This window comes from Ambystoma mexicanum, chromosome 10 (genome assembly GCF_040938575.1).
Source record: "Ambystoma mexicanum isolate Mex_15411 chromosome 10, UKY_AmexF1_1, whole genome shotgun sequence".
NCBI lineage: Eukaryota > Metazoa > Chordata > Amphibia > Caudata > Ambystomatidae > Ambystoma > Ambystoma mexicanum.
In genome coordinates, this window is record NC_090932.1 from 1,013,086,410 (window position 1) to 1,013,113,323 (window position 26,914).

Sequence of the window (26,914 nt, forward strand, 5' to 3'; positions counted from 1 at the left end):
TGCTGGGGGGACAGGGTAGGCAAATTTATTCATCTGGGTGTTACGATCTTTCTACAGCTCGAGATTTACAAAAACTGGTATCCACGTCAGGCTCATCTGATAGTGACAGCGAGGGTGACATTACTGTGCAATCTAACAAAGCATCTCTGGAGGAGGAGGTTTTTTCTTCTCCTACTCTAAATGCTGGGGCCTCCACAGTGGAGGCCTCGTTTACGCTTTGCACTAACATGGCTAAAGAGCAACGTGACCTTCAAAGAATACTGGCCAGGGTGGTGGATGCAATTCCGGACTGCTACTCTGGGGAAAATGGACTGTAGTTGGGGGCCTTGGTGAAGTTGCACCGACGATTATTGAGGAGGAGTTTCAAAACAACTCTCCACCTCAGCATCCTATAGTTGATACTTTGGCTCCTCATCTGAATGGTGATGTATTGCAGAAGCAAGTGGAAGAAGTGAATGCGGAAGTAGAAATAGAATGAACCCCCACATATTCGCAGGAAGAGATTGTGGACATTTCTGACCCAACACTGCGCTACCAAATTGTGCGGAAAAGGAAGCCCAAAAAAGCGCTTGCTGCAAAAAACGAATTATACCCAGGGCAGACGTAAGTTGGTACCTCCTTTGGTGTAATTGACTCTGAATTCCCTTGTCCTCGTTGTAACACGGACCCATTCCCTGCTGGAAAAACAAAGGTCATCTGAGCCCAAGGGGATGGAACGTCTCGACAGGTATCTCTGTAGGGACCGATGGACAAATAGTTGCAACCATGCCCAGAACCTCCGCCTATGCCTGCCCAAGCTATTTCTTCCACTGATATAATAAGGCATTTAACATTGCCAATGAGCCCCAAATTGATCATCCAAAAGAAATAGCAAGAGATTGTCGGCCCACCCCCCATAGGCACCCACATTATGGCCAATTATCCATAATGATAGACCACAGAGTGTGTCAGTAACAAATAACATTGGGCCACATTATGACTCAGCCAGTCCAGAAAGAACAGTGGTGGTATAACCGCCACCACTGTTCTTTCCGGACTGGCTGATTAAGAGTCCTGCAGGCGGGAGGTGTCACTCCCGCCAGGTCTGACCTGGCTGGTTTAACACCACCCGCCTGCAGGCAGAAATGGAAACACCGGCTCCGTCATAGACGGAGCCGGTGTTTCCATTGTCCCCGTCCCCATGGAGTCCTATTGGAATGGGGACTTACACAATTCCGCCTCCGGACTTCCCGGGTCACCGGGGTCGTAATGCCCGGTAATTCCAGGAATCACGGAGGCGGAATGGTAATGCGAGTCTGGCGGTAATCTGCCGGTTTTTCTGGCTCGGTTACCGCCGGACTCGTAGTGAGGTCCATTGTATCACAACGTTTCTGAACAGATTGTAAATCTCATGAACAAGCCCTGACTGGAAGCACCCTGCAAGGATTGGTGGAGTAGACTTTACCCTTGGGGAAATGGGCAGAGCTAGAAGAAATAAACCCCATGCGGAGAGTCCATTTTTGAATCAGGCCTATTTACTGGAACTATGGCATAATATACCACGCGTAACAACTATTGGCTCAGACGATGTAATAGATGTGGAACTCCCTGATTTGAATAGTTCATCTAACTGGGCGATAAATGAATTTATATATCCTATGGTGGCGGCACTGTTGATCTCAAGCATGATAGAACTAAAAGCTTTGGGCTGCCAACTGACTGTATGCCGGAAGCACACAATTAGGGTGCCAGCTACCCGGGATGTATGCCCAACGCCTATACATCCTACTCAGTTAACCACTTCGAGTTTCGAGTGGCCAGGCCACGGAAAGATCTACTATTTTTGCTTCTTTGATTAGACCTGTGGAAGCAAGCAGGGGTCAAAAGGAAGTGGCACATTGGTTTCCTGATACATTGAATACCAATAGAAATTGACACACAAACCATTTAGGTCATATCAAATGGCTCTGTTGGAACACAAGAAGCCACCATTCCTTTCTAGCCCATCCTCATGTTTTTTCTTTCATCAACTCTAGGGACGTTGTTTTATTACAAGAAACCTGGGTGACAGAAGCTTTCAGTATAAATGGGTTTTGTATATTGTGTCGTGCAGCCATTAAAAAGGAAAGAGGTCGCCCCGATGGGAGGCGTGGCCATTGGTGCAAGGGCTCAGTTTAATTAGAATCTGTTTCTAGTGGGGCCTCTTTCTTCTTAGGTCGTTACTATGATTTTTGCAGATACTAACTTGCCCGACCCCCTAACAATGATTGTAAATACATATGTACCACAGCGAGGTCTTGCCACCAGAGGAATACAAAAAACTGTTGAAGAAACATGACTCTGCTGGTATCAACTTTATCCAGGGGTGGGAGGTTATTCTTGCTGGAGATTACAATGCCCCACACCTTTCTTTGAATACATTTGAAGAGAGGGTCCCGGGAATGGCCCTCATGTCCCTATGCAACTGTCAACCCGCAGGATGAAGAAGGAAAGGTGTAACTCGTTGTTTAGCCAGTCACCAAATGCACCAATGCATCACAGATATGACAAGAGATATTCTCTCAGACAGCCATTTAAACCGTATCCAGTTGATGGTTTTGAGGAGGCAGAGGCCTCATCAATGGATCAGGCCGACTGACAACAAAGCCAAGCAGTGATGATGTCATTAGAGACATCACGAAATAGCAGCGTTAGTCATGAAGCAAATCTGCACTCATGCATGATGTTACATAGAGATACACTAGCTTATTACTTGTAGACATGACAAATATGCTTATAACTCATGTAGGTAGAGGACATGAAAACACATTGGGAACCTAAAGGGTGACTGAATTAAATGCGGCTGGAAACACAGGCCTCATATACATGAAAGGGGAGACACAGTTCCTGCAGCACAGTTCACAGCCAAAGACAAGGGTGGGTGAAAATGTCCTGGTTCCCGAGGCAGCAAGCCACCTGCAAGAATTCTGAATAAATTCCTCATAATTGCAGGCAGAAGGGACCCGTTTTGCTGTCCTTTCTCACATGACCCAGCACAGCAAGACAATGCCCATTTACTCGTGGTTGGAAGAGAAGCTGTTCACAGCAAGGCAGAGTGAAGTGATACACGTGTTGCCCACCAAAACTGTGACCTGAAGACACTCTCTCAGGCTAGGTGATCAGACCAGTAGCAACAATATGGAACACACAGTACACCTTTGCCCTTCCCATCACCTTGGAAAGGTACACAGAGCTCTGTGGCCAGAAAGGGTCCCAGGTCTGGGAGGACCCGCTCTAGCCAATCCAGAAGCTCCATTTGTGAGGTGGTATAAGATGTTGCAAGGGTCAATGGTCTTCCTGCAACCCAGCAACAATGTAGTAGGCAACGTTTGGGGATAGTCTGAGGCGGATCCACCTAACATGGTAAGCCAATGGGATAACTAATATATGGAATTTCTATAGGTGATTAACCTGAACTGCACAATGGGGATACCTCATACGTTTTTGGGGTGGACCTGATTTTTGGTATGTTACTAGGGTATAAAACCCTGTGACACAGGTTCAGGAGCTGAGATTGCTGGAGAATGGTGTTTTCCGGTATGATCCCTGTCAATTGGAGAAATAAAGACAGTAAACCTTGCCCCATGGCTGAGTCTTCCGTTTTGCACTGGGAGGTTTTGATGGACCTAAGATATTCTGCTAATTTGGGACATTGTTATTGCAAATCCCCAATTCCTCTAGTGTACTTCAGTTTGACTCAAGCAGGTATGAGTCCACTTGATGAACATCAAGAGGGGAGTGAAGTTGCTTACAAGAGAGACCAGGGATTTGGGCAAATTGCAAACATTTTTGATTTGTCATGTTTGAATAACAAGGGTCCAGACGGCTTAGGGTTGCGACATACTTTGACAGATGGAAAATCATACTCATGTTCAGACTATGTGTATATTGATACTGAACAATGGAGGGACTGTAGCCCGCTGACGATTCATCATACGACACTCAGTGACCATGCCATACTCATATGGATGCAAAATCTGAATCATTCTCGGAAGATTGTACATTTTAACCTGAATATCTCTGTTAACGTTCAAGGCAATCGTATGATCTGGTCAGAAACTAATGTAAACAAGTTGAATATATTTATTTGTTCTAACCATCTATAGCTTGAATATTGGTAGCATGCTGATGGTTGGAATCTCTGTGATATGATGGAAACATTCATATGGAGGTTATATATGAATACCAAGGTACAATCTCATAATGATTTTAAAAGGGGGTTATATGACATTATGATCCTTCAATTAAAAAAAGTGAACCATTGAGACAGGGCTGCCATCAAAAAGTATTATTTATTGATTAGTGGTGGTAGAGCGAAACAACTGGCCTAATATTTACTTGATGTAAGAACTGGCTCAGAGCGCACAAACATTCCACCTGCAATGCCAACTGGACATTTCTATTTGGCCCTCTGAGGGGCAATGATACTAAGAAACGTTGGGCCTCCTTTAGGAAGTTTGTGACATAGTATGCCCTGCAGCAGCTTAACCCTATTTCTGAGATAACATGGACCAAAGCAATTTCTGAATTGTATTATGAAACCAAACTGGGACAGAGTCTCTTGTGGTAACGTCAGTGGCTTTCAATATGTGGAAGGAGTCATTGAGATTCCTTGCACTTGCACTTTAGATTTTAGAAGTACCTTTTATTAGCTCATAGTACACATGATAATACTCCTTACAATCAGTGAAGGAGGAATGGCAATTTATATTCTAGAGGCACCTCACTATTAATGGTATGGCTTGATTTCCTTTTTAGAATGATTGTCGAGTAGCTACTGCATCTTTTATTAATTGCTATTAATGTTGTGAGAGGATTTGTTTTATTGTATTAGGATTGCTTTCATTGATCACAATTAAGGGTAAAAACGGAGATTTTTATGTACAAGTGCGCAAAGATGTAATATGTAATATTTATTGCTGTTTTTCATACATTTTATAATTTATCTTATCATGTGCTAAAGGTTTATTTTCATAACCAAATGCAAAATTAAACAAAATATAATTTTTTTGAAATAGAATGTGTTCACACAATGCACCAACAGATTTGTTTTTGCAAATGATGATGATAGCAATTAAACAGTTTTTTATATTCAAGTATCAGTTCTATGCCCAAAAGAAAGGCACTTCCATGGGTGCAGTCTTTGCCCCTTATTTGGGCAATTTGTTTATGGCAAATTTTGACAAGCTTAACATTTATTATGAGAGTAATTGTTTCATGCAATTTATAAAACTGTATAAGTGATAACTCACTTGGAACGTAGTCATTTATCATGGCACTATGGTTGACCTGAATTGTGTTTCTGAATGGACCAATACCCTACATGTTAATTTAAAATGTACATCCAATTTGAGTTGTAATGTGATTCTAGATCCTCTTACTAAAGAACAGGATGGAACATTGGGGACAAAATACTATATAAAACCTACAGAAAAGAGCACCACAATATTTTTCAGCAGTTGACATCCAAAAACGTTACATCAAAATGTGCCCAATCGCAGTTTTGTATGTCAAGAAGAAATTGCACAAACATGACTGATTTTAAAAGTCAGATAGATATCATTATGGATCATCGCCTAACCCAAAGATGTTAGTCTAGATTTTTAGGCAAGAGAGCATATAAGCGAGAATGAGGAATAGTGTGACGGTGTGAACTACACAGCCCTCTCCACTCTCCACTCTGCTATATCTGATACTCTTGATATCCTTGCCCCTGTCATGAGAATCCGCCTGAAGCCCAAAGCCAAATGTAACTCCTGGTATGACTCTGATCTTGTCACCCTAAAACGCAAGTGCACGGTGGCAGAGAGGAAATGGCGTGCTTCATGTTCATCCTCTGACAAATTGGCCTGCCGCCTGCTCCAAAGGCAATACCGGCTCTCCGTTCTCAGCAAGAAGAGAGCCCTTATCCAAGCCCGCATCTCTGCGGCATCTAACAATTCAGCTGAACACTTTAAAATCTGCAAGGAGCTGGCCAACCCTGCTGCAGTCTCTTCCTCTCCTGTCCCCTCTCAGGCCCTCTGCACAGCACTGGCCTCTCACTTAATTTAAAAAACTCAGGACATCCTGTCCTCACTCTCCTCCTATCACCTCCCCCCCTCTATTCCCTGCTCTTCCTCTGGCCCTTCTGCAGCCATCCCTCCTCCCTCCTTCTCTGCCTTTCCCCTTTTTTCTGCTGACAAGGTTTCCAGACAAGTCCGATCTATGAAAGTCTCGTCAAAACAGGTTCATCCCTGTTCCTCCAAAACTATCAAGGACCACATAGACTCCCTGGCTCCTGTCCTGACTGACTTCTGCAATCACTCCTTTGCCTCTGGAGTCTTCCCATCCCCCCTTAAGCACTACCTTGTGCACCCTCTTCTTAAGAAACCCACTGCCGACCCCCCCTGCCCGGCTAGCTATCGCCCAATCTCCATCACTCCCTTACTGGGCAAACTCCTGGAGAAACTGGCCATCTCCCAGCTTAATCTCCATGCTGAATCTGTTGGTAGTCTTTGTGACCATCAGTCTGGCTTCAGAGCTGTCAGAAGCACAGAAACTGCTCTCCTGAACATCCGTGAGGACCTGCTCTCGAACCTTGACTCTAACACTCCGTGTGTTCTCATTCTGCTCGATCTCTCTTCTGCCTTTGATACTGTCAACCATGCCATCCTGCTCAACCGTCTCCGTGATAAACTGGGTATCACTGGTCAGGCCCTGGCATGGCTGACCTCTTTCCTCTCCAATCGACCCTCCCAGGTCCAACTGGGGTCCTTCCTCTCTGACATCTATTTCTCTACCTGTGGTGTCCCCAGGGATCTAACCTCTCTCCCTGGCTTTTCAACCAGTATCTGGCACTCCTTGCCCAACGCATCGCCGCTCTCTGCCCCAACTTTCAGGGCTATGCGGATGATACACAGATCATTTTCAGGCTACCCTCAGCCTCCTCTTCTCCTTCCCTCATCTCTGACTGTCTTTCTGCTATCCAGGAATGGTGTGCCGCCAATGATCTCTGCCTTAATGCCAGTAAGACTGAGATTCTACCCATCGGCACACCCATTCTCTCCTTCCCTGCAGCTCTCTGGCTGGCCTCTCTTGGCCCTCTTCCTGCTCCTACCTGCAAGGCAAAAAACCTCAGGTCATCTTTGACTCCACACTCTCCTTCTCTCCTCACATTTCTGACGTTTCTAAAAAGTCACACCACCAGCTGCACCTCCTCAGAGGTATCCTTCCTTTCCTCTCCTTCCCCCAGAAACTCACTGTCTCCAGAGCCCTGGTTCTCGTTAAGCTTGACTACTGTAACAACCTCTATCCAAATCTGCCTGCCCCTACTCTCCGCCCTCTGCAACTCATCCAGAACAGGACTGTGAGACTTGTCCTTGGCCTCAAGCCCAGGCACCGTATCTCTCCAGGACTGAAATCACTACACTGGCTCCCAGTGGCTGCGAGGATTACGTTCAAAACCCTCTGCATTGTCCACAAGGCCTTCTGGGGCCTGGGGCCAAAATACCTTCAACTCTCTCTTCCCAAATATATTCCTTCTCGAGCTCTTTGCTCATCCGCCTCCAACTCCCTCAGGATCAGCCGCTTCTCCAAGCAACGAGTTGGGGGGAGATCTCTCTCCGCAGCAGGGGCCTCCCTCTGGAACAGCCTTCCTGCCTCCCTGAAACTTGAGGAGAACCATCTCCGGTTCTGGAAGCTCCTAAAAACCTTCCTCTTTGCTTCTGCTTTCTCTCCCCCTCTCCCCTGCTAAATCACTGAATCTGCACTGAATCTGCAACTGGGCCACTCACCAAGCTCGGTCCGTGGCCCAGCCTCTCTCCCCTACACTGCCCCCCTGGCAACTCCTGCACTACGGGACTGTCTCTGCATCCCTACAGCCCCCCCCTACCCAGCACTTGTCTGCACTTATCTTGCACTTGCCACCAGCTGGTTCTTATTATTTATCTTGTAATTACTAACCATGTACTGCACTTTCCCCTCTCCCTTTCTCCCTTGCACTTCTCCCTTCCCCTCTACCCATGCACTTGCGTGGTCTGAATGACACCTGGCCTAGTAGGATCATTGTCTGTCTCCCCCTGCGCCCCCCTCCCTGCCTCGTCGCGTCTTGAAACACTTGTGTCTAGGCGCGTTACAAATGCCATATCATATCATCATATCATGTGTAAGATCAAGTTGAAAAATGACAAAGACAGACTGGAATATAGTATTGAATTATGCAAACTACTTTTGAAAATTTCGTACACAAACTGTACAAACAGTCAACCTCTGATTACAAAAGCCAAAATGTACCTTTAAAAAAGGTATGAATTTGAAGTAGTTATTACTGAGGGCTATTGGTACAGAAGAAACAAAACCTCTACTGGCATCAGAGAATTTTACACCAGTAACAGGGTTTGGCCTATGTGGCCATTGCTCAGTATGGCCATTCTGGAAAATAAATACTTTATTTTACTGGCAATAATTCATGGATTCTGAAAGCACACACAAATTGCAAAAGCCAAGAGGTTGGGCACGTATTCAAGTTTCTGTGTACCAAATTGTATTTTTGAAAGACCTCTTGGCTTGTTAATGTGCAAATTAATGAACATAGGACGTGCAAATGAAGGCAAATATTATGTGAAATGGTGGCAAAGATGATATGAAATGGTGTGCAGTTAAGAAAATAATAAGATTCCAGTTGTGGATCTTTAGAAATGAAATTGACCAGAAGAGATCAAATACAAATATGCAATATTCGTGCATATAAAGACAACCTGAATTAGTGGGTCGAGAGGAAAGCTCTAATGTTCTTATACAGTATAGCACAATTATTTTTTATCTTTAATATGACTTGACTGGAGGTTAAATACTAGCCTGTAATTAGAACATTATACCATCTAGTGTGATGCATGAACACGCATATTGTGATATTTCAGGACAAGAAAATTATGCATTTTGGAAGAGATGTATAATATTTGACACAGATATGGAGGCCATCGAGATGCACGGTTTACACTATTGGTGTGCGTTTTCCCTTTAACTAATAGGGAATTTGCAAAGCTTCCTGTTGAGAATGGACTTTGCTGAAATCTTATTTAAGATGATTATATATTATCTTTGGAGTAATCTAGTTATTACTATATTGAATAATGATATTCAGTATATTATCCTGAATGCATTACACGCATACTCTAAGTACACACAAGATAGCGCCTATACTATAATGGGCAGTGTAGTTGTTTAAAATGCCAACCCCTTAAAGTTCATGGGGGTTACGCTGGATTCTTTCTTTGAAATATTCATTAAGTAATTACTATATTTTTTATTACGCTCTTAATACCAAAGACCTGTCTCTACGTGCGGATCTGGGAGTCGAAACTGTGTTGCGCTGCGTTGTTTTGCTTCCGGGACAAACGTGTTGCCCCTGAGCTATCCTCTCGGCACCCAGATGGGAAAGTAACGGTGCTGTAAGGTGAGACCCATATGCACATGTCATGGTGCGCTGAGAAAGGCTTCACAAAGAAGGAGGTTATATTTGACAGGTAGGTCATACTGTTTTGTAGCTATTCTGTTTGAAGGTCCTGATTGGAAATAACTTGGAAATTGTTTCCAATAATGACAGCTGCACAGTGAAATATTTGAATTGGTTTCTTATAAAAAGAGACTAAAGGAAAAACTGGTTTGTTGAGTTTCTTTAGAGTAAGTTTTAGAGTTGTTGACATAGCGAACATTAACCCCCTAAGTGCCATGGACGAGTATGCTTGTCCTTTTTGAATAGACTTGCATAATAGCCTGGTACATTTAGCACTGTAAAGGTGCATGTATAATTCATGTTTTTTAGAAGACACAGCGATGAGGAATACAATCAGTAAACAGGCAATTACCATAGCAAAAGTACGCTCTTTTTAAACGGTGCAATCGGTTACATTATTTCTGAAAATGCATTGATTTGATTGATATAAGTTTTTTTTAAAATCATATTCATCGTAAAAATAATATGCCTGGTCTGAATGCTGAAAGTAAAGAATACATGGTAAAACGCAGTTAATTCATGACCACGCTCTTATTAAATGTGAACGTGTCTGTAATTGGATATGTGAGATGACAACATTGGATCTTTCTTATTCAGTTTTATGCAGTGAAGTCCTGTTTTTTCACGAGGAGGACGATGCTCCAAGTAATATAACCAATCACCAACACTAGAGCACTATGGAAACAAGAACAGGCAAAGCTAACAGATTGGGCTTTTGTTTAGGTATGTGGTAGGCATTTTCTAGGCACTGATATAATAGTACTAACTGACCTTAAGAGGGGAAAGGCTGCAACATAGCGTGATTACCAAGACATATGAAAGCAGTGCTTGGCAAATGCCCATTTAATACATATGCATAAGTACCAACTGCTGCCTCTGTCAAAGCTTGTTTTTAACAGGGTTTGATTGCAAGGAACAGATCCTAATTAAATGGCTGAAAGCACAGTTAGTTAAGACATGTTTATTGCAACATTAGTCATTGACATTTCCAATTAAGCCATTGACTCTCAGAAGACTGTTTAGAAATAACTCTGGCAGGCCAAAGATTGATGTTACTGCTTGATAGCGCAAGCTCATCGGGATACAAAGAGGATACGTTTTGGGTGGCAAGGGGCAGTTACTAGGTGAGGATGGCCATAGAGATTCGCATTGCTAGAGGCAGTCAATAGGTGGGTAAATAACCCAACAAACACAAGATGTATGTCCCTCGTCAGATGTCATCTCGCTCCTATCTGTACTCTAATACAATAGTTTTGGCATATGGGTGGCGCTTAAGTACCACCTAATAACCCAAACTAAAACGGAATTAAAGGTGGTGTATACATTTTGGTACTCTTGCCATTAATCGTTTTCTGCATGTTTGGACTATACTGAATACCAGGGTATTATCCTTCTGATTGCGTTCATGTATTGTTCAATGGTTTAGTTAATTTGCCTTACAAAGATATATCTTAATTGGAAGGTGATTCCTCAATAATCTCTGTTAGATTTTTACTGCATGTGTTTGTGCTTTTTGTATATGTTATAATTATGTATTATTTTGTATCAAGATGAATACATGTACTTGAGATCACTGAAGATATCAGTATAGCCGCTGCAGAAAGATGATTAATCTAAGGTGACGAATTGAACCTTGTTGAGATAAAACAAACGGTATGCTTGGTAGTGTAGCGTGTGTCACGCATAGAGATGAAGCACATATCTCCAGGGGAGCAGGCCCTCCACTGTGGCAGAGAACAAAGGACTGTGGTGGCAACAACTTGAAGGGTAATAAGGGGCAGAGCTTGGGAGGGGTGGAGTCACCACTCTCAAGCTTCTGGGTTTAGACCTCTAAGCTCTGTGAAGCGCAGCGGCGCTGGTACCAGTACCATCCTGTGGCAGCAAGTCCCAATCATAGCCATGAAGAGACTGGAGGTAAGCATAGTAGAGTGGCAGAACATAGGACGGAATATCACATATGCAATACAATGAGTGGCCACCAGGTGGGTCTTTTAACATACCTGCAGCGCAATAAGCCACCAGTAAAGCTGAGTGCCAGTGCTTAATTTGTGGGGGTGTTTGCCGGGGCTCAGCCCTGGCACTTATTTGTGAGCCCTAGCACTTTTTTTTTGATCAGACTCGATTTGATTATGGGGTTTTCACATTATAAAATGCTTTTGTGAATTAGGCCCCTATTCAATGAAACGCAATAACAGTCTGTACTGCTCCATTCAGCCTGCATGCCATTGGTGCAACTTCACTACTGTAATAACCAGAAGTAGTGACACAGCAGGGTGGGTTGACAACAACAGGACAGTCACCAGCCATCAGCCCCAACACAAGGGCAGGGTCAGTGGAAGGCCCCTGTTGAAGAGGAGTGTCTGTCACAAGTGCCATTGTACAAGAAGAAATTACAGGAGCCTCGCAGCTTATTGGCAGGCAAGTTCATCTGTCCCGTAATGATTTTGCCTGCATTTGTCCATCAATTTACCAATCGAGAGGAAAGCATATTGACTCTTTCCTCCTGTGTACAGATGGGCAACATGTTCCACTTGCATAGAATCAGAGTAAAATGATAACAATTATGTGTTAAAATACATATTTAAGTAGTTCTTCAATTTTCAGACTCAGCTAGTATGTCAATTTGTATCTGTAAATTGCACATCTTGCACAGTAAGTGCATCCAATTCCCTCAGGGAGCAGGTAGGAGTTGCAGCTTCAAACCCAAATATATTGACACTGTAGGGAGCAGCCATGGTAGCACCCGCCACGATGTGCCACAGACGTGTTAGAAAATATGTGCACCCTGGCACTTATTTCTGTACAAATTAAGTACTGGTGCCATATACCTGCACTTCAATAAGACACCAGCAGAGCTGGGTCTCACATACCTGCACTACAATTAGACACTAGCAGAGCTGGGTCTCACATATCTTCACTATAATAAGACACCTGCAGATCTGTGTGTCATATGTATGCACTACAATAAGACATCAGCAGAGCTGGGTGTCACATATCTACACAATCAAAACTATCATAAGACACCAGCAGAGCTGGGTGTCACATATATACACTGTAATGAGACATCAGCAGAGCTGGGTGTCACATATCAGCAATACAATAAGATACCAGCAGAGCTAGGTGTCACATAACTGCAATATAGTGAGCCACCAGCAAAGCTGGATGTCACATATCTGCACTGCAATAAGACACAAGCAGAGCTGAGTGTCATATATCTGCACTATAATAAGACACCAGTAGAGCTAGTTGTCACATTTCTGCACTATTATAAGACGCCAGTAGAGCTGGGTGTCACAAATCTGCAATCTATAGGATACCAGCAGAGCTGGGTGTCACATATCTGCAATCTATAAGATACCAGCAGAGCTGGGTGTCACATATCTGCAATCTATAAGATACCAGCAGAGCTGGGTGTCACATATCTGAAGTAGAATACGTTACTATCAGTGGATTGAAGTCATGGCTGCAGTATAATAAGTTACCATCAGAGGGGTGAATTCACATCTGCACCAGCAGAGGCTTGAACACATATCTGGAGGATGATGAGTATACAGCAGTGGGTGTTGGCAGATATATGCAGTACGACAATACACTAGTAGAAGGGTGTGTCACTTATATGAGGCGGAAACAAATGAATATCAGAAGATTGAAGACATATCTGCAGTACATTGAGCCCCCGGCAGGGGGTTCTTCGATTCCTCACCTTGTTACTTGATGCCTCATTTCTTGACAGTGGAGAAGACTTCGATAGTGACTCCCAGGCAGAGACACTCTTCTGCCCCTGCTGGGACATGATCTCTGGCACCTGCGGGAGGGGGCTGTTCTCTGAAGCCACCTCCCGAGAGCTGGCTGACTCGCTGCTGGTAGAGCCGTGGATCTGGCTGTGGCTCCGCTCGCTGCTCACTGAGTCGTGGGTCAGGCCGTGGCTGCGGTCCGTGCTCACCGAGCAGTGGGTGAGCATGTACTGCTCCTGGATGTAAGAGGCCTGGTATATCCGCCTTCTGATATCTCCGCTGGGCAGGGCTGAGCCCCCTGCTGGGAAGAGAAGCATGCATGGTCATGCCAATGTGGCACACCTGTGAGACAGACAGTGAAACGATAGTGAGTTGGTGAGGGACTAGAAGTGTGCTGCTGATGCACTGAGATTGTGTTACTGTTGCACTTGCAGGATGTAGGGATGCAGAGTCATAGTGTACTGATGCACAGCGTGTGTGTTGAGCTACAGGCTGGGACTGATAGTCTGATGACAGTGTTTTGGTGACACACTGGCATAATTTTGGTGATTCACTATCAGACTGTTAATAATGCAGTGGCCATCTTCAAATGATGCTGCAGATGGTTATATGTGATATGATTGCTGGGAGAAACATTGAGGGTGACTCAATATTTTTTTAAGACACTAAACAGCCTTCCCAACATATTTTAGGACTGGTGCAATTATATAAACAAACGCCAGTCCTAGAATATTTGGGGAAAGTGTTGGATGGTGCCTTTAAAAAAATATCGAGTCACCCTCAGTGTTTTTTTCCAGCGATTATATCACTAGATACCCTATTAATGATGTATTGAAAGTGTCCTAGCGATTCACTGACAGTGGATTGGAGATCCTATGGGGTGTAATCAAAGGCCCCAATCCAACTGAACTGAAGGGCCCACGTAAATAAAATGACCTGTCAGCGTTAATAACAAAACCCTCACACTGAAAATGGACCTATTAAGGCAGATTGTGGGATTTCTGCAAGTAACACAAGGAAGTGCCATGTGAAAAGGGCCTACCTGTCATTACAAAAGGAAAAGCAGCATTTTGATTCACAAAGGTAGAAGAAATTCAAAGGCCCCTTTCACATGAAAAACAGGATTTTTAAACACTAACACCAAAACAGCTTTGCATGTGTGTTTGCAAGTTAAAGCAAGACATGAGAAAAATGTTCCCATGCCAACATAAAGATGTCAGGGAAGAGACTTGGTGTGCATTGACATGGTGTAATGTACATTATGCTTCACATGCAAAATGCCGGCAACAAGTGAAAAGAAAATCTTTGTTTCCATGGGTCACATGTATATTTCCTATAGGCCAGAGGCAGATCCTTTTGGCTTGTTGGTGGCCAAACTTCACAATGAACTCCCCCACTGAAAGCCTGGCAGGCATCCCAGCTGTTTACAACTGCAATAAAGTGTGGCCACCTAGGAGGTGTTGAAAACAAACTTTCCTCACACTTAGTGTCTCTGAAAGCTCATTTATGTGCAGGGCAGATGGCCTATTTACAGCATGACCGGGATGAAGGGGGGAGGTGTGAAAACAGGGGCTACAATCAAGAAAAGCTGAAACTCTGAATAAATACAGAAGAATAGAAGCTTTTCAGATCAAAAGGTAGTCCCCTTCAGATAAGAGGAAAAGATGCCAGATTTCATTCAAAATTAACATAGCTCATGTCCAGTGTGCGTTGGAAACTACAGACTGTAATGTAATTGGGTAATCATATTTGGCCTCTTAACCCCAATTCAGCTTGCGAATACAGGCCTTTAAGTGGACGGGGGGGGGGGTCTGAAATCCCAAATTCTTAAATCATACCAATCTTTCTGTCCGCCCTCCCCAATGCAGACAAAAGTAGTGGGGGGTCTGAAAACCCCACTGCTAAACCACCCTGTGTTTATTTACTGCTAGCCTTTCAAGCACACAGGAAAACCAAAATTGTACAGCATTGCAAATGTAAAGTGGTGTTATTCAGGGACCAGTGTAGATGAACATTTATTTTGAAATTTGTATAAAGTAAAATATTGTGATTTACGCTTTCCCAACCAAATTGTGTGAGTTATTTATGTAGAGAGAAGTTTATTGTTTTGTGCCACAGATAAAATGGTGTGTAACATTTTAGTGCAATTTTCTATTATCTATCATCCAAATACATAAAATATATTTTGTGTACAGAGGCCTAGTTCTTGGCACGTTGGAAGCTCTGAGGCAGAGATACAAAGGTTATGATATGCCTTAGAAATATGGCTGAATAAAGAACTGATATTAAACCGTTTATTTTGTGACACCTAGATTGAGGAGGGAACAAACTCCCTGTGTTGAGGGTGGCCTCTCAATAAACTGTTACAAAATGGGGGCTTGTGGTTGGGATTTTGCTGGCTATTTTTTACTCATGACAAGTGCATTGTGACAGACTATTCATTTTGATGTAATTGCATTAAGGTGGAGGGAAAGTCATCTTTGCTTTGTTAAAGTGCCAGAAGGAATTGACCCCTGAGTTCTAAGGAGGTGCATACTTGCCAATCCTACCGATTTAGGCGGTAGCATACAGCTTTTTAAGCAGTCCTACCACCTACCGACTTTCGTGGCTGCACTATGGCTTTTTCAGGCCTCTGCCTGAGACCCCAGAGCACTGGGGGCGTGACAGCGCATCTCAGATTTTGATTGATGGCAGAGGCGCTGGCGTGCACCTGGCTAGGCGCATGGCAGCGCCTCTGTCATCAATCAAAATCTGAGATGGGCGGCCGTCACGTGACTCCGGCTCTGCCCTGCTGCACACCAAGCAAGGCTTGGTTTGTCTGCAGTGGCAGTGCCTGCAGCGTCAGTGCCATCCTTCGGGCAGTGCTGGTCACGGTGCCTAACTTGTCATTAATCTCTCACGGCTCACAGGTAAGTGTTAGTTCTTGTCACAGCGCTGTGCTGCAGAAATTGTGTCCCCCATCCCCTGAAGTGTCCCCATGCATGAACTTTCACGCCCATTCATTGTGAAAGCAATTGTCTCTTAGAGCTGGCAATTAAGGGATTTAGTTTAAATTGTGTCTTGCTGCGCCGGCAAAGCACTACATAAAAGAAAGCGGGCACCCAATACAAGCTGGAATGTGTATTTAATGGGCCTGCGCTCATTACCAGGGGCCTAGCAGGCCACGGTGGGATGGGAGGGAGAGGGGCTGCGAGGAGGTTAAGGCACGGCAGTGGGAGGAGGGGGTAGGCTGCGGGTCCCAAGGAAATTACTACATGGTTCGTACAGCAAGCCACGTGTTTGTGTTGCCTGAGATGAGCTTCTAGAGTTTTTTTTTGGTTTCCACGCTTCCCCCGGCTTGGTGGGTTTTCCTCAGTGCCCCAAATGTCAGTGTAAAAATGGCCAGCAACCGTGGCCGTGTGGAGGATTCTGCCCGGAATATATTAAGACACCACAAGGGGTGGACTGGGAACTAAAAGAGGCCCTGGAAATAATTACTGGGGACCAAAAGAGGCCCTGGAAATAATTATTGGGGACCAAAAGAGGCCCTGGAAATAATGGTCAAAGGTTCCTCATATGACACATTTTCAGCAAGCCCAATGCTTTTCCTATGAGACAATTTGGAACTACCACACAAAAGAGGCCCGGGGTGCAGAGGCCCACAGGGAAATCTCCAGAGTTCCCTGTAGGCCAGTCCACCCCTGGACACCAGGTGTCTTATTACATCCGGGCAGAATCCTCCACACGGTTGCTGGCCATTTTTTTTAACAGAGCCATAAGTCGGAGGAGGAGGTTGAAGAAGAATGCGAAAAGGTTTAAAGTGCGGCATCGGAAGGCAACATGAATGTCCCGGCCTTTGAAATGATTTACGCATGATTGTTGATGTGCTGCAAGTCTTAAACCAGCTTGGAGATTAACTAAAAACAAAATTGAGGGAAACAACAAAATACGAGTAAACGGCACTTGATAAGCAGAATGTTCGAGCTGGTTTAATCATGTGTTGTGTTTCATCTACCTACGTTTTCTGCGAAGTATGCGGCTTTCAGCTTCAGAAACCAAATGCAAACAGGGGATGTAAATCGTTTTTCAATAAATAATCTACATTAAGTGGACAGAACGGGTGGCAGCAAATGCCAAAACCTAAACAAATAAATAAATAAGTGGAGCCTGGTTGGCAATAATAGATGTTTTCGTAGCCACCGCCTGTTTCACATGAGAGGGAGACATCATGTATGTGTGTACTTCATTAGAACGTGCCACATGTATATACATTGCTCCGGAGCCTCGCAGACACAATCGTTGTGGTCGTGGTAAGGGAGTCTGGAAAATAGCGGCGTAGAAGAGACAGGCTGACAGGCGTACATACACACTCTCCCAAACAACGCATCATCCCAGCACTGAAAGAGCTGAGCTCGTACTGTGGGGTTGGTTGCCGAGCCAGTAATATGTTAGGGTTTTTCCCTGTTCCCACTGTGCGATGTTCCCTAGCGTGTCTAACGTGCAGGAATACCTATTGGCTTCCCCCATGCTCACGCTGCAGAGTCCGCCGCCGCCCCTCCCAGGGTCGGCGCAGGCATGACGCTTTTGTGCATCAGTCTTCACCCTGGCACCCGCCAGACCCCAAATGATATAAATTAGTTGTAGATGTGTAGAGGTCTGTCAGAGTTTTATGATGTTTGAGCAAAGCAACAGGCCCAATATTACACCCAGGCAATTGCATGCAGCGGAAAGCACCAAGTTGGCCCTAAAAACTTGACTTCTTGCCTTAAAGTAAGGTGGGTAGCAAAATGGCATTTTTCTTGGGACAGTATAGATCTTTGTGCCAGTCCGACAAAGCAATATTCTCAAAAGTACAGCAAAGCAACATTCTCAAAAGTACAAAAAACTGATTGCATAAAAAGCTGCTCACACCTTGTATTTCAGATCTTTAAATATAAAAGGCTCAGCTTGTGTCCCTATTTCTTTTAAGGGCGCAAGGCAAAGTACACCTGTAAAGGCAGGGACCCTACTAGGGATTGTGTCGAACAGTTCTGGTTTGGCCCAATCTATTCAATGTGTGTGACTGTGCAGTTAGGGCTGTACTGCCCCTTTTGTGGGGGGACCACGCCTGATTTGAACATGACCTTTCACTTTCTGTAATGGCATGGCAGTCTGAAAAAGGATGCTCTGGAGGGTTGCCCAAAACAACACCGGAGATTATGCCTCATTGAAAACCATTCAGTCATCTGTTCAGTTTTGCACAGGTCCGAGAGGAAACCGGACCGATTTCAGGCAATAGCATAGCATTTTTGGGTATGGATGAACAGTGAACACCTGCCTATGCAGACCTATCCTGTGTTCTTCTCCGAATACATATTTGAGCCGAGAGATATGACGAATTCAAATCTGGACACATCTTTAATCAGGCGTGAGTAAACGTGTGCCAATTATGGAAGAATGTTGCGCTCTGAGCTGAATAAATCTTTGATTGGGTCTGAGCGAAACAACACCCTCGCCCCCAACCTCACCCCTTTCGATCCTTTTCGGTAAAATAGCTCCGCGGGTTGAGCGCTCACTGCTGCGATTTGAGCGTGATCTGCAGGTTACAGGTTCGAATCCCTTTCAAGGCCAACTCAGCCTTTCATCCTTCCGAGGTCAATAAATGAGTACCAATTTCGGTTGGGTGATATTGTATGTAAATATGTGCTCTGTAAAGCACTTTGGATGAAGGTGCTATATAAATAACACACCATTATCATTATCATTACTCTAAACCTTGCTTGCCTCTCGAGAAAGGCTAATATTGCATCTTTCTGGAAATTGACAAAATGTACTGGGGGACAACACCACCTTCCCTTCCCGGGTGGGGGAAGGTGAATTGTCAGTGGTGTGGGTGCGATTGAGGGGGCTGAGCTAGGTGTCACATAATGTTCATAGCCTGAATATAGGATGCTGGCTGCTTTGCTTAAAGACAGTGTATATTGACAACTAATTCATCAAATTGTGCATTCCTTCTGAGCCTGCTCATTTCATGTCAAAACAGTCACCATGACAGTAAAATGTTTGCAAAGCATGAGGCATGGGACTCACACATCTCATTGCTTGTGGTTCAGTCAGCAAGGGCTTGGTCAGTGCTATGTGCTCACCTCATTGCCTTTTCACACCGGTTCCTCCACAGTAGGCCCTTGCTGTCATAGAAGGATGTATAGCTGTTAAGTGGATATTTTGTGTTTAAGCTCCCTGCTGGGTGGGCATCTCAACATAATCTTTGTCAATTAACCCCCCGCTTTATTTCTTTGTCTCCCTTGTAATGTATGCACCTGACAGATGCCTATGACTGTTTTCCACTCAAGGGGGGTACCCGACCATTATGTTGAAGTGGATGCCCACACATCCTCAGCTGGGCCTGGGCAAGGACAGTGAGTCTTTGTGGCAAACTGAAAGTTGCCTGTGTGTTTGTTTTTTGTGAGAAATAAACATTCTGGCCAGTTAATAGCCTGGTGTTAACTCCATACAAGAATATAATTTAAACAGTTAATATCTGGACATCACCCGTGCCATTGGTTGCATTTGAATGCTTCAGCGGCACTTAGTTAAACTGAGTGAAAAGTGATACAGAGTGTGTTAGAATACCTAAGGTTGAGGGAAAAAGTCAACATATTTTAGACCATGAGACCAGAGAAATCTGAATAAGCCTGGAACGGCCTTCAAGGGGCACACAGAGACCTGTGTCCCTACAAAGGCCTGCACTCAATTCATGTCTGCTCTTGTGAGAGTACTCAGTATATATAATGTAAAAATATCATTACATCCGTGTCCTTCCTCATCACAGTACTTCTTGAAGGTGGTCTGCCTGACTTCTAACAGAACCCTGTCACAATGTATTTTCACAATTCCCTCTCCCCCTACCTCCTGCGCTGTGAGGGTCTATGACTATGAAAACGTGGGTGAGGGTCCTATTGAAAGGCAGATCACTTTCAATAAGTACTCTGACAAGGAAGAGTTGGGCTATGAATAATGAAGATTAACCATTCGTAATCAGAGCATTGGAGCAGGATTTGCAATAAAAGACTGGGGTGCTAGACATTACAAAGGAATTCTGGGCAAACTCTTCTATATCTTGGCATTTGTACTTTGCTAAATGGTTTCAAGATATATTCTTTTAACCCAGCTTACCCAGGCATGTCAAAGGCCTTTTTGCGACAACAGTCAAGACCTATCACAGGCCCCCGGTAGTGTATCTTTATTGTGTGATATCTGACTGACTGTCTAAGAAACTGAGTGATATGTTATGTTAGACTCGGACCTTTCACAGGGCGTTCCCAGTGCTAAATTGTCAGTGTGCGATGTCTCTACTTTCCCGCTGTTGTTGCTGCGTAAGCTCACCACATCTCCTTAGCCGGTGTGTTTTTTCCAGTTTAAGGCACAGTAGGTTCTTTCATGGTTTTGCTGTCTCGCTAACTTGTGAGAAGTAAATGTAAAATCTTCTGTCTTGCACTTCATTTTGCACCCTAATAGAAGCTTTCATGATGTTGCACCTCTTGAGATCCTTTGTCTTCATACCCATTATTATAAAGTATTATTGTAGCTTTTATATCCCTCAGAACTGGACTCAGGAGCCCGGCATGAAAGCAGATTGTGACAGAGGGAGAAACCAGGCAAGATAGTTCAGAAATTATTTTTGACCATGTCAAAGCCAGCTTGGTGGGACAATGTATACAAGACATCATGGGAAGAGACATATCCATTTCTAAAGCCTTCAAGACTTGGCACAAAGGAGGCTCTCTGCACAATTTGTATGTGTGATTTCTCCATAAAACATGGTGGCATGACAGATTTGAAGAAACATATTGCCTCTTCAAAACACAAGTCACGTGCCTCTGCAGTTAGTGGAACAAGTAGTATAATAGCTTCTATGCGAACATCATCACAACTCTCTCACAAAGTCATAAAAGCAGAAGGTTATTTTCAAGCGCTAATTGTCAAGCGTAATTTGCCAATTAGTGTAAATGATGAATTTTCCAAGATGGCTGCTGTCATGTTTCCAGATAGCAAAATTGCTCAGTCATACTCATGTGGCCGAACCAAAGGAAGCCATATCATCAATGCAATTGCTGTTGATGCCATGCAGGATTTAAAGGCTTTCCTTGCTGTCAATAAAAAGTGGTATTCTCTTGCAACCGATTGAAGTTCAGATGAGGAGGATAGGTTTTTTCTAGCGGTTATAAGTCATGAAGACCAAACATCTGGCCTAGTTGTACATGGCCTAGTCTGGCCTAGTCTGGCCTAGTCTGGTCTTTTCTGGACATGCCAGCTGTTAATGAAGTGACAGGTGAAAATATTTACATTGCTGTAAAAAGATAATTGGAAGAGAAAAATCTTAGTCTTGCATAGTGTGCATCATTGTCTTGTGACAATGCTTCTGTTATGACTGGGAAAGGCAAGGGAGTTCTTGGGCATCTGAAAAAAGATAGGGGAGCTATGTATATGATGGGGTGCCCATGCCACCTTTCTCATCTAGCTGCAAAAAATGGAGCGAAGGCTCTCATTCGCTTCAATCCAGAAGAATTTGCTATTGACTTATTTTACCACTTGAAAAAAGTGCAAAAAGAAAATCTAAATTGAGGGAATCCCTACTTTTTTGTGATCAGGAAATTCGTAAGGTGCTCAAACATGTAAGTACAAGATGGCTGAGCCTCAGTAAATGTCTTGAAAGAGCTCTAAAATTGTGGGATGGTTTGAAATCTTACTTTCTTACAAACTACGAGGATGATGAGCCAAGTGAGGAGCCAGCAAGAAAACGGCAACAAAAATCTAAAAGGTGGAGACAGAGAACAACGACTAGTGAAAGTTTTCAAAGACCCTATACTGAAGTGCTATGTTCTGTTTCTCCATGCTATCATGCCCAATTTTGATAAGTTTAATGTCCTACTCCAGACAGAGGCTCCTATGATACATGTGCTGCACCAGTCACAGATCAAACTATATGAGTCAATTCTGTCATGCCTGGTAAAGCCAGAGATCATTGAGCAGCATAAGGATGACATTTTAGAAGTTGCTTTTAATGGCCCGCGCAATCATCGAAGTGATTCTGATTTGTTCATTGGCTATGGGGCACGACAGGCGATAAGGCATTCTGATATCGAGGGGACACCTACAGTTGGAGCATTTAGGAAACAAGTGAGAGAATTTTATATTAAGGTGCTAACATACATCAAAACTAAGTTTCCCCTCTATGATCCAGTGGTAAGGAATGCCACATTTTTGTCTCCAAACATGCAGATGACCTCGTCATTTACAAGTATTGAGGAGTTGTGTAACGTTTTCCTTGATGTTGTTCCTGAAGAAGATATGCAGTAACTTTCTCGAGAATTCTTAGACTATCAGTCTACTACACTTCTGCCAACCTGGCAAGATGGGATTACAAGAATTGATCAGTTCTGGGAAGATCTTCCCAAATTGAGGGATCCTGCAGATAACTCTCTTCGCTTCAAGGTGCTGTGTGTTCTGTCAAAGTACATTCTGTTAATACCTCACAGCAATGCATTCAGTGAAACTCTGTTCAATATGGTATGGAAAGTGACAACTGATGTGAGGAGTCAGCTGGGATGGGGTCAAGAAGGCCATGTTTCTGACAGTGTTTATGCAGCCCATACAGGTATTAGGAATACACTCTGTGGCATTTTATCAGCAAAGGTCAATGTGTTTAGCAATACTGACCCTCACAAGTGGAAACCATCTGACAAGTTAATCAAGAAAGCAAAATCGTCTACATACCAAACATTATTGGCTAGGAGGGAGAGCAGTGGCCCTACAGCAAGCACAAGTTCAGGACCATCCGTCGAATTGTTAGAGAGACATTCAAGAAAAGAGTCCCAAAAGGAGAAGCCATATGTCACACATTATAAGAAAGTAAATATTGTACTAAATATGCTCGAACAAACAGGTTTCAACATGTTTACAATTCCCACATTGTACGGTCAGTATGTGCTCGGCTCTAATACACAATAAGTATTGTATGTTGTTTTATCTTATTTTGTGCCTAATTCTCTGATGCTTATTTATTTAACTATAAAGTTAGGTTTTCTAACACCACCTCTACTCATCTTTTGTTAAAAATGTCTGCTTTGTTAGGCCTCTGCAAAATATAATCTCATTGAAACCATGGTACAGTTTGTTGTTTATAAAGTTATTGAATTTAGCTACTGAGTGAGAATATTATCACTTTATTTATTTTGCTTGTTTTTACTTAACAGAGATGTTGTTCGTTTTAAGAAAAACTATTAAAATGTTTTATTCCTAAAGAAGTAGTACAAGTCCTAATCTAATAAAGTATTAATAAGCTTTCATTAACTTCTAAAAATCCCAAATTAATGGAGAATGTATACATCATTGTTATGGGTATGTTTGAAGGGAAAACCTGTGTTAATGAGGAAGAAGCTGGTCACAGTGTGCAGAGCTCACTTATTTGGTACACTTTTTTTCTAATGATGGGTCAGAGGATCTGGATAGGCCACACCAGGCAGTCGTTTCCTGTGAGCTCTTCAAAGCCATGTCACTTGAGGTCATTTTCTGTGAGGTCACAAGGTCAAAGTTCACGTCACATTTCCTGTGATGTCATGTCCTATCATTTCATTAGGTCAAATTGATGTGACATCATTTCCTGTGATGTCATCATTATGCTAATTACTATTTTTGAACCTTTAGGATTCCTACAGATTTTTGGTCATGTTGGCATGTATGGAGGTTTATAGGTTAACAATTAAGATTGAGTAAGAACTGATTTTGATTTGGCATTGTGAGTGGAAATTAAGCAGGAACAGGGTGATTTTTGCCCCTGCACAAAGGATATTCTGCAGAAATTGCAAAAAGGCAATTTTTCAAAATGAATGCAATACAATTAGATGATGCCAGGAGACACTTCCTTACTAGGCTGTTCATTCGGGGCGAGCCAACAGAGGAGAACAAAGGGAGCTGGCAAGCTACAATGATGCAGGATGTTACATCAGATGGAATTGACATTTGGTGTGAAGGTGGGATATGGCACAAAACATTCGAGGCATTTTATGTGCCCCGAAATGTTCAAGAAGAACTGAATCAAATGGCTCAGCTCACAGCTTATCTATATTTCCACTTGCAGTCAGTGGACGAGCAAGTGCAGAAGAGTGAGGCTTATGCGCAGAGTCAGACTGAGATTCTTAAAGAGGCACAACAAGAACTTAAACAGTTAGAAGATCAAGCACAGCAGAGACATATTTTTGAGATAAAACAGGAAAGCCTCATGGAACAACTCAAAGATTAGTTAAAAACCCAGCAGCAAGAGAGAACAGAGGGGGAAACACAGTGTTCTGCACTGCAGAATGCACATAAAGAGTGTGTGGAAAATGTGAGCACACTGTAACATAAGATAAATGATCAGAATATTTAAAATAGAGGACTGTTAGATGACCTATGGCCTTCCAATTACAAATAAAGGAGTTGAAAAACAAATACAGTCAGTTAATTTATAAAAGGAGTTGATTCCCAAAATGACTTTGATCAGATATACCAGCAGGTACTTACTTTAAAACAACAGACAATTCAACTGGTGAAGGAATAAGACCTCTTGTACCAAGATAATGGTGTCCTTGCACTCCTGTGCATCAGTTGACAATGGATGAACAAAAGAGTCAGTCAGGATTTCAGGAACTGACTTGAAATAGGCAAGACAATATAGATCTCATGGAACGTCTGAGACAAGCAGAAGCTGCAAAAACACCTAGGGCTTAACTGTAAACCATATTGGTTAACATTGCATTCCTGCCGTTAGGGCAATTTGTTTTATCACAGAAGAACGGTACTAGGAGAAGTATTTACAAAAAAGCCAAAACTCTCATTTTACTGCCGGAACACACATGCAGACTGTCCCTACTTGGAAGAACATATGTTTGGAAGAGGCCAAACAGCCAGTCCTTTCACTAAAAACACCCCCAGTCCTTTCACTAAAAACACCCCCAACAATTAGGGTATCTAAATCTAAAACACAAACGTATCGCACTGAGTTACCATTGTGTAAGAGTGCATTTCAGGGGGCATTACATTCCTCTGTTCACCTTATGTCTCCCTCTATGGAACGGAAGTGCCGCCTGGATTGAATTCATGATCCACAGAAGGAGTGAAGCCCACAATAAGAAATTGAGGTCCTGAAGAAGATGACCAAAATAACCGTGGTTATCGAAACCAGTCAACCATTACACCCATGAGCCTCCTCATGAGCAGAACGATGTCCAACTAATGAAGCTTGAACACGTCACAAGCTACTTCTTATACTAGACAGGCTTTCGACCACTAGGGTGTTCCCCCTCTCTGATGGTTCTTTGTTTTAATAGTTCAGAACAAGTTCCGATGCGACAGGGGCACTGCTCAATTGGTGATTAAAAATGATATAGCAATTCCAGGCAGCAGGTATCCCTTGTTCCACACGGAGGAGACAAGATCTAATGTACACTGTCTCGTTATAGAACCTATACACTTGTGTCTGGCTTTTTTAACCCAATTTTTAGGTAGATGTGTATACTTGTTGATCAGGGAGAATCTCCTCACGATCCCTTTTAGATAGGCGGCGCACCACCGGGCACCTAGGGAGAGATACTCCTATTAGGGTCAGTGTGTTCTTCCATGTAGGGACAGTCTGCATGTGTGTTCTGGCAGTAAGATGAGAATTTTTTCTTCTAGTACCGTTCTTCTGTGATAAAACAAGCAGAAGCTGACCTGCTACAGGCAGCATGCATAAAAAGAAAATCATTCAAATAAGAATTAAATCAAGGAATTTAAAGACTGATTAATGGCCCAGAGTAAAGTGCTCAAGGACAAGTAGGCCCTGATGTCAGAGTTAAAAAGCCAGATCTCGGAATACCATCAGGAAGTAAGGACAGAAAGAAGCATGTGTGAGAGTTTGCCAAATGAAATTGAAAATTACAAACTGTCATTGAGGCACCCTGACCAATCAGGGTATGGGAAAGGGCCCACTGATCCAGGGGTGATGCCCTCCCCATCAGGAACCTCATGACAGTTAATCATAACTTCCTATGGGTTAACTGCAACTGACCTCATGTTTTCCATCTACACAGCCCAATGAAACATGAGGCACCTAGACTTACCCAGGCCTAGCCAAACTGATCCAGAAGGCCAGTCCTTATCTGAGATGGAGGAATACTCCCCTCTATCACACTGAAGGGCAGGTGGCCGGACCAGTGTGTCCGGGGAAGTTAAGAATAATCCAGTGAGTACTTCAGACTATGAAAACTCTCTTGATGAGAAAAGTAGGGTGTTGGACTTAAAAAAGAGGAGATTGTAGAGAGACCACCCAGCTCGCTTAGCAGGATAAGAACATTGAAAGCTTCAGCCCAGAGGGGCAGATTAAAAACCTCCTTACATTTAGGGGATGGGGTGAATTTCCCCAGACTATCTGGAAGGGGGGAGACTGCACAGTTGACTCATTCTGAGGAAGAGACTGAGTATTATCCTGTGCCAAAAGGTGACTACAGGGGAAATGACCTTGAGAATTCACAGCAGTACAGGCAAGAGAAGTCCAGACCCTGTGGTTTTGGGAGGTATTCCCAGGCTAATAGAGAAAGGGAGCGCCTAGAAGATATAGAATGGAGTACCAATAGCAGCTCTGAGTCAGAAGGTGAATGGACTCATGTGAAGAGAAAAAGAACTGGGAAACAAA

The 26,914-nt window shown here is 43.4% G+C and overlaps 1 protein-coding gene across 4 annotated transcripts in view; it reads right to left on the reverse strand.

Moving 5' to 3' along the window:
• VWA5B2 (von Willebrand factor A domain containing 5B2) overlaps positions 1-26,914 on the reverse strand; it is a 967,193-nt gene that overhangs the window by 304,797 nt on the left and 635,482 nt on the right. For 3 of the 4 annotated variants that reach the window (XM_069618815.1, XM_069618818.1, XM_069618817.1), the window contains exon 14: positions 13,215-13,546. In XM_069618815.1, coding sequence (XP_069474916.1) covers positions 13,215-13,546 — 332 coding nt within the window. The remainder of the gene's footprint in view (positions 1-13,214; positions 13,547-26,914) is intronic. The other variant, XM_069618816.1, reaches the window with a different exon arrangement.